The sequence below is a fragment of the Anabrus simplex genome, chromosome 5, assembly GCF_040414725.1.
Source record: "Anabrus simplex isolate iqAnaSimp1 chromosome 5, ASM4041472v1, whole genome shotgun sequence".
NCBI classification, from domain to species: Eukaryota; Metazoa; Arthropoda; class Insecta; order Orthoptera; family Tettigoniidae; genus Anabrus; species Anabrus simplex.
Genome location: NC_090269.1, coordinates 113,548,693 through 113,563,419, shown reverse-complemented (window position 1 = coordinate 113,563,419; position 14,727 = coordinate 113,548,693). Strand labels below are relative to the sequence as shown.

At 35.6% G+C, this 14,727-nt stretch overlaps 1 protein-coding gene across 2 annotated transcripts in view; it reads right to left on the bottom strand.

The window, feature by feature from the left end:
• Positions 1–14,727, bottom strand: part of LOC136873828 (UDP-glucose 4-epimerase) — a 73,166-nt gene that overhangs the window by 21,459 nt on the left and 36,980 nt on the right. For both annotated transcript variants that reach the window (XM_067147090.2, XM_067147089.2), the window contains exons 3-4: positions 13,286–13,399; positions 11,423–11,599 (exon numbers count right to left, since the gene is read on the bottom strand). In XM_067147090.2, coding sequence (XP_067003191.1) covers positions 11,423–11,599; positions 13,286–13,399 — 291 coding nt within the window. The remainder of the gene's footprint in view (positions 1–11,422; positions 11,600–13,285; positions 13,400–14,727) is intronic.

Below are 14,727 nucleotides of genomic sequence, written 5' to 3'. Positions count from 1 at the left end.
CTTTTAAGGAATACTTCACCGGCTGAACCAAGAGTTCAGAGAAGGCAGCATTCGGATACGGTGGGCTGCCACCTAAAAGATACCGTGAAGTCGGAGGCACGGAAATACCCCAGTACTTCGTACACGAACGAGACAAAATCAAGAATCAAACCAAAGCATATAACATACTTCTCTACACATAATATAGACCCACTCATGCAAACCGGTAAACTAAAAGTGATCACCGACATAATGGACCAACACAAAATTCTTATGATGGGATTACAGGAAATTAGAAACACTGACCAGGATGCCTTGGAATCTCAAGGGTACCGACTTTATAAAGGTATACCTGGGAAGAGAGTGATGAAGTATGTCCCACAATTTGGAACATGAATTTTGGTCAGCCTTAAAATAATAAACTCAGTTCAAGAATTCAAATCACGGTCTCCACGACTCTCAACGCTCACCTTAAAGGCATCTAATAAAATATATACTATAATAAATGCCCATGCTCCCACTAATGATAAAAACAACTCCTCAAAAGACCATGAGGAAACAGAAGAATTTTGGGACCTATTGGACCAGACCATAGATAACATCCCCAAAAACCATGTAAAATTATTAATAGGCGACTTCAACGCTCAACTAGGCAGAGAAAGAAAATACCGTGACACCATCGGAAAATGGTCAGCACACAAGAAAACAAATAAAAATGGAGAGAGACTAGTTGACCTGTGTAGAAACCATAACTTAATCTCAAAATCTACATGTTTTAAGAGGAAACCTCTAAAACTCAAAACATGGAAACACCCTGACTACACTAAAGGAGAATGGCAACTGGATCACATCTGCATGGACAAATACCACCACAAAGAGATCTATAACATCAAAGTCCTCCGAGGAATAGACGCAGGTTCAGATCACTACGTAGTTAAAATTAAAATTAAACTCACTCCCCAGAGGAGACAGCAAAGGCAAGCCCTTAAAACTAAAATAAAAATAGATCTTACCCAGCTAATCAACAACAAAAATTACCAGAAATCAACTGAAAAAATAAAAATCACAGATAAACTTGAAGATTTAGTACACAACCATAAACAAATTGCAGAAGACCTGGCTCCAATTAAACCATGTAAAAAACACCAATGGTGGAACTGTGAATGTGATGAAACAGTGGAGAAAAGACATCAGGCATGGTTATTACATCAGTCCCAAAAAAAAAAACAGAAATATCCTATCAAAATTAGTAAAACAGAGAAAAGAAACTACCCCAGTCTTAAGAAGAATAAAAAGACAACATCATAAGGACACACTGCAGTTAATTGAAGAACAATTCAATAAAACTCAATCAAGGGACTATTAAAAAACCTTCAGAAAGCAGGATGAAAGGATGAAAATGGTAAGCTGGCTCATAACAATAAAGACAATGCAGAAATTCTGGCTAAATATTTCAACAAGCTTTTAAATTGTGAGGAACCTACAGAACTCCTTCATTTGGACACCAGCACCCCGATAAAAACACCACCAGAGAACATCCCCCCACAATAAAGGAAGTCTACCAAGTCCTGAATAAATTAAAAAGCTACAAAGCGCCAGGAGAAGATCAGACCTTTGCAGAAATCTGGAAATATGCAGGAGCATCGCAAAAGTTGCCCTCCATCAACAACTTGTCTATCTGGATTAAAGAAGAACTACCAGAACACTGGACAACAGCCCTCATTCACCTACTGCACAAAAAAGGAGACAAAACCGACCCTAATAACTACAGGGGAATCTCACTGCTAGACATAACATAACAAAATACTTTCAATAATCATCCTTAATAGGATAAGTTTACAACTTGAGAAAGAACTAGGAGAATATCAAGGAGGTTTCAGACCCTGGAGGAGCTGTCCTGATCAGATCATGAGTCTTAAGTTGATAATGGACTATAACAGTATAAGAAATAGAGATTTTAAGACACCTTGGACTACACCCCAAATTAATAAACATGATAAAATTGACTCTCACTAACACCAAATCAAAAGTGAAGTTTAGGGGTGAAACATCAGAGACATTTGAAATTAAAACTGGACTAGGCAGGGAGATGGACTCTCACCACTATTATTTATTTGTGCTCTAGAAATGGTAATGAGGGAATGGTTTAGGAAATGTCCCCCCAAAATAAAGATTGGCCGAAAAATCAAAACAAATTGCCTGGGTTTCGCTGACGATTTAGCATTACTAGCAGTGGACATAAAAGAAGCAAAAACCCAGATATCAGAACTTCAAAACATTGCAAATAAAATTGGCCTCAAAATATCATTTGAAAAAACAGAAATTATGCCCCAAAAACCAACACAACTAAAAGAAGTTACCATAAATGGTAATAAAATCAAAATAGTAACTCAATTTAAATATATTTATTTATTTATTTATTGCACACTACAGGACTTAGTGTCCCAATTACAGTGGCAACTATGACAGATAAGCTACAATTAACATGGTGAAACTTATATCTAAACTATATTCTACAATTTTATCTAATCTCCTATACTATTGATATAAAATATGAAAGTATTTTTCTAAAGACTAATGAACCTTATGTTAAGACAAAGTAAAATGATAAAATAAATGAAGCAATACATTATATTGCATAATATTGATATAAAATATGAAAGTATTATTCTAAAGACTAAAGAGCCTTATGTTAATGCGGTGGAACAACACATGACAAAGTAAAATGATAAAATAAATGAAGGAATGCATTATATTGCATAATATTGATATACAATATGAAAGTATTTTTCTAAAAACTAAAGAACCTTATGTTAATGCCGTGGAACAACACACGACAAAGTAAAATGATAAAATAAATAAAGCAGTACATTATATTGCATAATATTATAGAACTTCACCTTACAATTTCCCCTATTTTTAGGACTTCATATAATTGCGCGATGAAGTTCAGTTACAAACTCACTCAATGGCAAACTGAAGTCAAGGTCATTATTTTTCTGAATGGCACTGTTGAAGATACTGCAGAATCTGTTTACCGGCGAGTTATCATGGGCACACGTCCTGGATTTTACATTTAAAAATGTTGTGTTATTTCTGGAATTGAAGCGAGGTACATGGAAATTTAGGAGAGAAAGTAATTCAGGATTATCAATAGCACAGTTTACAACTTTAAAAAGAAATTTTACTGCATCCTACCGTCTGCGAATTTCTAAACTCTCCACTCTGAAATTTAAAAGGATATCACTATAGGGTACCATACGGGGATAGCAGCCAGTTTTTTTATATTGTAAGTACTTTAAAAATCTTTTTTGTAATTTTTCAATCTGATAAACATATGTTTGACACCTAGGGCTCCAAACGATGCTGGCATATTCTACTTTTGGTCTTACTATGGTATTGAACAGACGAATGCAAGTTTGTGTGTTTTTGAAGGGTTTTATATTCCTGATAATGAATCCTAGGGTCTTGTACGACTCAGCTACCATTTTCAGTATATGCGAATTGAATGTAAGCTCGTGGTCGAATAAAACCCCGAGGTCTTTCATCTCGCAAACCGATCGCAAATCACTGTCACCTAGCTTGTAAGTGTAGTGGACGGGAGTTTTCCTTCTGGTGAACGACATCGATACACATTTTTCTACATTTAAGTACAGTTTATTTTCAGTCGCCCACTCCAGTACACTTTTCAAGTCTAGCTGAAGCTGTTCACAGTCGTTTATGTTTTCAATGGCTTTGAACACTTTGAAATCGTCGGCGTATAGCAGACAGCTGGAATATTTCACTTGTTCAGTCAAGTCATTGATGAATGCGAGAAAAACTAAAGGGCCTAAATTTGACCCCTGAATTATTCCTGAATTTACAGGGTATTCCCGAGAAGAATGTCTCTGGAAAGAAACGAACTGCTTCCTATCACCTAGATAGGAACTGAAAAAATGCAACAGTTGTTTCGAGAAACCGAACAGGTTTAACTTAGTAGAGCATCGTGATTAATTTTATCGAATGCTTTTGCGAAATCTGTAAATACTACGTCCATTTGTCTGCCCGTGTCAAGTTCTGTGGACACTCGCTGAGTGAAGTTAACCAAGTTTGTGACTGTGGAACGTCGTGAAAGGAAACCATGTTGTTTGTCTGATATAAGAGGTCTTAAATATGTTGTTAGTCGATTACATAACATAAATTCGAAAACTTTTGCTATCGCGGATAAAATAGAAATAGGCCGGTAGTTGCTTATTAGTGTGGGATCCCCTGATTTAAATATGGGGCACACTCGTGATAACTTCCAGACGGATGGAAATATAGATGTTTTAATAATCAAATTATAAATAAATAGAAGTGGATGCTTAAGAACTTCTGAACAACCTTTTATTACATACGGTGGTACATGGTCTGGTCCTGCAGATGCTTTAGGTTTCAGCTTTTTAAGTGCTACTTCAACCTCTTCTAAAGCAAAGTTGTTAATATGCAATGTATCGTTAGTGTAAGATGGAGCGTTAGGTATGCAATATTTTGCCTTATGCGGGGAATATACTGATAGGAAGTAGTCTGCAAAGCCTTCTAAAATTTCATCTTTAGTATCTAGTACGTTATTTTCATATTTGTAAGTGTCGCAATCCCTACTATTCTTTATCCTATTTTTAACGTATGCCCAGAAAGATCTAGTGTCATTGTTGATACCTTGTTCCACTGTCTCAATGTATCTTCTGTGTGCGGACTTAATTTCAGATTTAATTTGAGCTCTCAGAATTTTATATTGACTATCATAATGTTCCATAATGTGCTTCCGCTTTCTGTAATATTCTTTTTCTTTCAATTTTCGAATTATGCTACCTGTAAACCAAATGGGGTATATTTTGCCGTTACCTTTTTTTTTTTCGTCGGAACCGATTCGTTTATAGCTGAATAAAGGTTGCTGTAAAAACAATCTACTGCAGCATCAACTTCAGTGCATTCATAGAGAGAGTTCCGATTCGTGTCCCTAAGCCTCATGAACAGTCATTCGTAGTTCGCTTTTTTAAAATTATATGAAGTCTGGGGAGTAGTGTTAGGTTTAGTCCGATGCAATGTAAATCGTAGCTCTATTTCTAAGGCTGGGTGGAGTACATCCTCTGGCAGTAGCGGGTCTGTACTCCTTGTGCATTCCATATTTGAAATATTTTGATTAGTCATTACTAAGTCTAAAGTTTTTCCGTTACAGTTTGGAACTGAATTACATAAAAAGAGATTATGAAGATTAATAAAATTTCTTAATTGCTGACTTTGCGTATTTGTGTTCAAATCACTGTTCATGTTACTTATTGATGGTATGTTAAAATCACCGACAATGACGACATTACTGTTGTGTAGCTCGTAATGAGATTCTAGCCATCCAAATATTTCACTGTATACAGCTGATTTTGAGGAAGGTGGTACATACACATTACCGAAATACCATACCTTTCCTTGAATGACAACTTTCAGTAAGAGCCCCTCAAAACTATTTGTGACCTGTTCGGCCTTGAGCACAGTTAATCCTCTCCTGACAGCAGTGAGCACACCCCCACCCCTCCTAGTGCTACGGTCAGCTCTGTACACTCTGTACTGCTCACTACAGACCTCACTATCGAACACAGTAGAGTCCAGCCAAGTCTCTGTTAGGGCCACAAATTGATATTCATTGGCCTGGATGTTCTGACTCAGTTCATCAAGTTTTGTTTTTAACCCGCGCACATTTTGATAATAAATATTAAGCCTAGTGCCGTCCATTAATTTACAGCTTATTTAGATCATCCTGGTTGTTAATTACAACTACTTTGGAACCCTGAGTTTTACGCATTTTAATGACTCCGTTTCTTATCCATATGTACGCGTAGTCCTTCTCTCTGCTGATGACTCAGGCCTGGGCTAGCAGTTTTCTTCTCTGCGGTGACAGACTCTCGTTGATATAGATGACACTGTCGCCTGGAAGATCTATGTGCCTGGTGGAGAGGTTTCTCTTCACTCGCCGTCTTTACATGAACAGATCTTTGTCCATTCGCCTTACCAGCTTCATTATAATTCCGCAGTGTTGTTGATGCGGGGCTTTGAGGAGGCGATGACACGCGTCCACCATTTCTTCTTTCACCTCTATGTCCAGAGCCCATCCAATCTTCTTAACTGTGTCCAGTACACTTTCGTTTTGGATATCAGGAACACCCTGGATTTCAATTGTGTTCCATCTTGAGTACATTTCCGCGTCATTCACTCGGCACTCTAGGGATTTTATTTTTTCCCTTAAATTGCAGTTTTCCTGAGTCAGGTTTTCTATGTGATTAAAACATTTATCGAGATCAGTTTGTTGCTTTGAAATAAGCTGGGCCGTATCGTCCAACTTCTTATGACACAGTTCGAGTGAGTTTCCTAAATCAGTCTCTCTTTTCTTTTGGTCTTCCTTCATTTGCCGAATTTGTTCGGTTAGTTCTTTTAGAAGAGAAAATATACTATCTAAGGATGGGATAGTGTTCCCCACTGATTTCCTCTTACTGTTGTCTCTTTCATTTACACTACAACTTTCACAGGACCACACACTATATCTATTCAGGTTGTTCACACAATTCTTGTGGTACCACTTTTTGTACTGAACGCACTGTACTTTAAGGGCTCTTCCCAGCTCCACTCCACATTGCTCGCAAGCGCCCATTCTGCTACGTTCACAACAAGGTCCGGAATTAATACTATTTCGGGATTCCCGATAAGTAAATTTGTGTTTTTCTTTAATAACTTCACAAGAGATATCACACACTTGAACACGTCGTATGCGTACACTGAAAATCCCGCTGTTAAACACTTGAAATTACACACTTTCGAGGAGCTCGTTTCGCGCATGCCACTCACTCAGACGCGAAAAAAAAGTCTCAATCCAAACAAGAACAAATAGATTAGCTAAAGCACAAAAATTAACATGGGATATCAACAAAAAGAAATGTCTATCAACAAATGCAAAAATAAAACACTACAACACAGTTATAAAACCGGAAGCTACATATGCAGCAGAAACACTCTTTTACCTGAATAAACAATCAAAGACTGACAAACTTCAGAAAATTGAAAGGAGGATTGGAAGAACCTGCATCAACAAAAAATACCAGAAGGATAGACAGTGGCGGTTAATACCTAACAAAGTTGTGTACAGATACTATGTGTAAGAGGAGACTGGGATTCTTTGGACATATCATGAGGATGCAGGATTCGAGGCTTCTGAAACAACTAGTACAACACACTCTCGTCTCAAAAAATACCACAAAAGGATGTAAATGGATCAGAGAAGTAAGAGAGGATCTGAAGGAAATAGGCCTTACAACAGAAGACACCACAAATAAGATAAAATTGAATACAAAACTCAAGAATACAAACCTCCGCTTTACCCTTACACAAAACAAACCAACAACACACATATTTTCAACTGAGGAAAGGGCACGAAGATCGGAGCGTCTGAAGAAGTACTGGGAAGACCGCAAAGCCCGAACAATCCCTTCAAAGAGACTTGAATGACGGTCTGACTAAAGTGATCCTATGTTGTCATAAAAGAAGAAGATTAGATGAACTAGTCAAAAAGAAATGTGATGTTGTTCACCATTGCTTTCCTTAGCAAGCCAGAGCACTAATATGAACAGTTTCCATACTACTACAGACATAAATGAAAGATTTCAGTGAAAGATTTTTATTTTGTAGTTCAAAGGTAGAATCAGTATACATCCCATAAAATATGGGATTGCCTCTTGTTTGGAAACCCTGCCCTTTTATCTCAAAAAACTTTGTCAGGATGCCATTTTGTATTTTGTGAAGCATGTGATAATATATTGGATTTTTTCCATTTTTCCCATTGCAACTTTAAAATAATCGTTATATTATAGAAACAATATTGAACAAAATAAAACCTCCATTTATAAAATGCAAATGATTTGTCTGTTCATATTCAATGGTTGGCAGAATTCTGAGGTTACCAACACTATGTTGGGTAACAAGACACTTCATTTCTCTGTTCGAGGTTCATAATCGATACATGATGTTAGTGACGTTTTGTGGTGTAATGACTGTAGCCACAGACCACACAGCAGCATCACATGAATATAGCTAATGTGTATAAAAAAAGTGTTCAAAAATGTCCAAAAGAAAATGAATCTTCAATAAAAATTTGCAGAAATAGTTTCCTTTCATGAAGACCATCACTGATGACTGATGGAAATAACAGACTTCCCATAAACACAGTGAAATCCATGCTAATTGTAAAATTGTTCTTCCAAAAAGAATGCAGAAATTGTATATTAACAGGAGGGCTGGTATACTGTGAAAAAGGTACATCCATTGAGGATGAGCCTGAAAAGAGCTGCACCACCTCAGGATGGGAGACACGAGTTTACTTCTTTTTATCTGAAAAATGTGGAAATAAGGAAGAACAATGCGAGTTCTTTTTTAAAGTTGCTAATGTTTCATCTATTGATTTATTTGGTTTCTATTACAATACAAATAATGACAGATGACTATACGATATTTTGTTTTTTTGTGACTTAAAAGCTTTATTACAAGGTGACTATTTTCATTTTGACCGTATTGAAATTCAATATATTAAAATTTTTACAATTAATTTATTGAGAACCACCTATTCAATACTTTGAAGTCTTTACGATTATGATACAATCATTATATTAAGGTTTAAGCATATAATGGTACATGTTTCACCTTTCATTACAGGCATCATCAGCCATAAATTCTATAATCTAGGTCAGAGCTCTGAAGTGGATGTTAAATTAAAACTATTCTTAAAAACTAATTGTTTACAATAGTATACATTGAAGTACTGTACAGGAACATTGTGGTCACACTCGGAATGAATTGGTTGAATATGATTTAAAATTCTAATGGGATGTCTAATTTATGTTCGCATCAAATGGAGAATGAATGAATGAATAAATTAAAACCTCCATTTATAAAATGCAAATGATTTGTGTGTTCATATTCAAAGGTTGGCAGAATTCTGAGGTTACCAACACTATTGGGTAACAAGACACTTTATTTCTCTGTTCGAGGTTCATAATCGATACATGTTGATGTTAGTAGCATTTTGTGGTGTAACAACTGTAAATTTATTTTTTATTTCATTTATTTTATCTCCATTTGATGTGAACATAAATATGACATCCCATTAGAACTTTAAATCATGTTCAACCAATTCATTCCAAATGTGACCAAAATGTCCTATACATTAATGTATATTATTGTAAACAATTAGTTTTTAAGAATAGTTTTAATTTAACATCCACTTCAGAGCTCTGACCTAGAATATAGAATTTATGGCTGATGATGCCTGCAATGACAGGTGAAACATGTACCATTATATGCTTAAACCTTAATATAATGATTGTATCATAGTCATAAAGACTTCAAAGTATTGAATAGGTGGTTCTCCAGAAATTAATTGTAAAAATTTTAATGTAACTTAAAAGCTTTTCTGTCTGACGAACACACAAGTTTGATATAAATATTACACTATACCATACCGTACCTGTAAAAAGAAAACACACAATATTAAATAAGGAATAAAAACATGCAGTAAGCTATACAATCTGTGCATTCTTTTGCTCACTACATTGATTTCACTGTGTTTATGGAAAGTCGTCTGTTTTTTTTTTTGTCAGTCATCAGTGATGGTCTCCATGAAAGGAAACTATTTCTGCAAATCTTCAGTGAAGATGCTTTTAAGTTACATTTAAGTGAGTTGACACTGGAAAGTAGTGATGTGCACGTGTGACGCCTGGAATCACGAAAATCGGTTCCTATGACTCAATGTCGCGTGTGAGGAATCGGTTCCGCGATGACGTCGGCAGAGTGTGCTGGGCACACTCACTAGAGTGATCGACCGTATATAAGTGCGGCAAATTTGAACGTGCAATATTTACTATTTCATTTGTATACAGCATAGTACGACCTAACACCCATTTCAATTAAAATAATGTCTTATTGGATGTGATGAATGAATTATGCCACATAATAATGAAATAACCATTTAACCTGGAAATAACATTACATATTTCGACACTGGGTGTACCAATCGACATTGTTATTTATGTTTACACTGTATTCTGCTTCTAGTGTGGTTTTCAAATATCAGTGGTATAAACGTATAAAGTGTGTGGAATTAACTCACATTTCTAATAAGTATTCAACTTGTTTTGTAGCAAACCTGTCTTCTGTTACATTTAATTTACAATGATCTAATCATACACTACTTATTATTACGAGAAACTTTTAGAATTACTATTTTTGTTTTCATCACTGCTTTTAACACTAGCCAAGGTTGTTTCTGTAGAACAATTGTATTTTGTTGAAATAGTAGTATTTTATTATGTCATAATCCCCATACAAGTACAGATTTACTGACAATCTATACAATTTGATTAGTTTCAAGCAGAGAATCATATATTCTGATCACATTACAGTCGTATTAGAGTATGTAACTCCATAATGAGTGTAGGCATGGCTTGTAGAGTGACCTGGTAATAAACCAAAACAAACTCACACTACAGAACACATTCGGTGCTACACGTGTTTACGTATCTGCATCACAGATGGTGCTACTAGTTCCTCGGAATCGATAATCTACTCTTCGCAATCTACAAGGGTGTTAAAAATTAGGAATGTCCTGTATTTATCAAAAAAGAAATTATGAGCCCTATTCAATGGAAGACCGAAATTATGGTATGCAACCGCCAGCATATTGCAGTCGACATCAGAATTAGTGATATACCACTAAGGCAAGTAAATGCCTTTACCTACTTAGGAAGTAAAATCACTCCAGATGGAAAAAGTTCAGTCGACATAAAGAGCAGAATTTCCCAAGCAAAAATTGCTTTTTACAAGAAAAGGATACTACTTACATCAAGGAATTTAAATGTGGAGACCAAGAAGAGTTTTATTAAGTGCTATGTCTGGAGTGTGGCCTTGTATGGTTCAGAAACGTGGACTATTAGTGCACGTGATAAGAAACGTTTGGAAGCATTTGAGATGCGGTGCTGAAGGAGGATGGAAAAGATCTCATGGACAGAAAAACTCACCAATGAAGAAGTTCTTCGACGAATAAGTGAAAAAAGAACCTTTTTAGCAACAATAAGAAAAAGAAGAGACCAGTTAATTGGCCATCTCTATAGGCACAATGGATTCATAGTTAATGTCATAGAAGGAAAGATTCAAGGTAAAAGAGGAAGAGGAAGACCTAGACTGCAATATGCAAGACAGATCAGAGATGACGTAGGAACAGGCTCATATGTGGAAATGAAGAGATTAGCGGATTACAGAGAAGAGTGGAGAAGACGAATTGCTGCCAACCAATCTTAGGATTGAGAATTAAGAAGAAATTCAATGGAAAAATCGAGAAAACTCTGCATGCTATGGACAAATCTAAAATAGAATTTTAGTATACTGTTTATACCTTCTCAGCCGTGGTGATATCCTTCAGCATTTCCTCAATAAAATGTTTCGTGCGCCCATATACATTGGTGACATTGCCTGTTGGATGCTCTTCTGTGATTGGCAAAGATTCAGGATTCCCATACACTGTGCATGAACTTGAGAACACTAGCTGGTAGCAATTATGAGATTTCATCACCTGTTTATAAAATATTAGGAGAGATTAGGAGGACAGTTCTAGACATACAAAATAAATCTACATAATATTACATTTTCAATCTTCAAACATGACCATTAAGGTGAGGGCTGTATTTACAAGAATTTCTGTTCCTCCATTTACTTTTATACTGAAGCATATTTAGAAGTGGACTGTTCAACAACCATCATTAGGTCAATCTACTGAAATATCTAATAGCTAAATAAAGTGTAATACTGTATTTAAAAGACTTGAAATGTTTGTATAATCAAAATGGAGTACTTTCATCTTGAATTTTTGAAAGTCATCCTGTATATTCTTTCTCCTATTCAGTTATAACAAACATGTAAAAATGACCATTTTTTATGACTAGCAACACGAGCCTCAATGCCATTTGTTGTATTACGTGTAAATGTGTATGTTCCACCAACATACAAGTATACAGGGCTGATGATTGAGATATATTTACTTCTCTAACTTAAAGAACAATAATCCTTATTTTCTCAGAGTGATTCAACATTTTTCTGCAAGCACTTGAGGGGATGGTATGCTGAATAAGAGTTTATAAGTAAACAATCAAAGTAGGTGAAAATGAAAAGCTACAACCTGTTTTCCAATCAGTGATCGGGTCAGGGATGGAATGAATGAAGCCCCCATCTTGCGGCAAGGATAGGAATTGTGTCGGATGCCAAAGCCTGTCGCACTCCTCTGGGGCAAAGATTAATGACTGACAGATGAAATGAAATGATAATGGAGAGTGTCGCTGGAATGAAAGATGACAGGGAAAACTGGAGTACCCGGAGAAAAACCTGTCCTGCCTTCACTTTGTCCAGCACAAATCTCACATGGAGTGACCAGGACATGAACCATGGAAACTAGCGGTGAGAGGCCGACATGTTGCCGCCTGAGTCACGGAAGCTTAATCAAAGTAGGTACAGGGTAAAAATGAATCCACCATATCTTACAACAGCAAGTTCGCCCGTAACTGCTCACTGTGTACAAGGAAAACTGCATATCTAGCATAGAGACACTAAATGAGATTTCATGACAGCTATCAAGTGCAAGATATCCAAATTTTTCTTCTTCTTTATATTTTCTTATTTTTTTCTCTTCCAAATTACAGATTATGATCTAGGGCACTGGTCTCAACCAAAATTATAATATGCTGAAACTAGTGCATCTCACCCTGGCCCTTGAATTATAAATAGCAAATGAAAGTTCTAGTAAGTGATTCTTAGTATCAATGTATTAACTCTTATGGAACAGAAGAGGACATCTGGGGCATAACATTCCACATTATATCCCTCATTGTGTTTGATAGTAAAGGAACGCTGTAACTTTCTTGAACTATGGCAGAGGCATACAATGATAGATTAGCCATTTCTCCACCTTTAAACATCCTAAAAGCTAAAATAATTGTGTTCCCAGATTTAGATACAAGAAAAGGCTGACAATTGTTTAGAAATAATTCAGCTTGTAAAACAGTCAATTGAGAGAAATAACTGGTATATATTTGAATGCCTGAATCATAGGTATGAAAAATCATGGTATACAACCCACTGACTTGTCCCTGAACAGGTAAATGTAAATGTCCAATCTCGGAATTTGTTTATTGAATCTATTCATTTTCTGCACCTTTACTTTAAGCATTCAAGGTACCAAGCATTTGCTAAATAACTATATACATACCTCCAGCAAATTGATAGTTCCAACAAGATTGTTCTTGTAATACAATAATGGCACTTGCATAGACTCTCCAACAGCTTTCATGGCAGCAAAGTGAATTACACAATCTATTTTGTGCTAGAAAGACAGAAAATAAGAGGCAGTAATAATTTTATGCTAGTTTTTTAAAGGTTTGTAGTGGTCTGGAAGGTCAAAGAAAGTCAGGGAAACATTTAGAGATATTTTTCAGAAAGTAAGGGACATTTTTTACATTGACCAGTTACACAAAACATATGAAGATGATCCAAGTTTCATTAAAAAACTGCATGAACTCCTTGCAGCTCTGTAATGAACCTGAATATGTATGTACCTATAGTTGATATTTTAAAATGTAATTGTACTGAAAGAATATAGTTTCCCTATGAGTAAAAATAATTGTTCACTCTGCTTACTTGCAGTTTTTTCATTGTCCAAAAGCAATAATAAGTGGAATGGAAATGGGTCTATTGTTGATAAGTGGCTACAGAAAACTATTTTTTGACAAAGTAATTCGAATGTATAATATTACAAAATTTTAATTGTTTTTTTTGTTTTGTTTTGTTTTGTTTTGTTTTGTTTTGTTTTGTTTTGTTTTGCAAATATTGCCTTTAATTCCATTTTATTTTACTTCAGGTTTTATTATGAATCTTACAAAAATGGCTTTAAAAAATGTAGGTTTAATGACTACGTGTTACACTAAACCTATAATTTGTCAGGTGGTGGTTAGATAAAGGACCTGATAGTTCATAGAGGCATACTATAAAATATGTAAAAATACCTTTGATCTATCTAACATGGAGTACCAAACCATACTTTCCAATTCAGAAGGGAAAATTCATACGAATTTAATCAAAACTCAGGAGGCCCAACCATTCTTAAAAAACTTTCATTTATGTCTTCTAACACTATAAGAAAGTAACTGAAGTTAAAGTGTGTGCAATCAAAATCATGGCATTCCGTAATCTTCTAATCGTATTCAACAGAGTGTGGTGTTGTATTAATGACCAACCTTCAAAACCTGTTTCTCAATCAGCTTTGTCTTTTTTTCACCACAGATGATGTTACAAGATCTGAAAAATTTGGGGCACTAAAGGTGGTGGACTGGTGGACGATAACATTTCAGAGAGATGGGCATATTTTGTAAAGATTTTTCATGTCAGGAGAAGGAGACTGTGTACTGAATATTTTAATACCTAACTTTTTTTAAAATAGAGCCTCAGTGCAAGACCTTCTAGACAACTTAGTTGCAGGAATAAATCTATTACAGCCGAAGACCTATTACAGCCTAAGACCATTCTCCAAGTGTCAATGGATTGTCCCAATGTAAATTTAAGTTTTAGCAAAAATCTAGCTGATGTACCCGTGTTTCGTTACAGAATTTTAGGTAAATTACTCTGCACATTATGAGTACGATTTTATTAAATTGC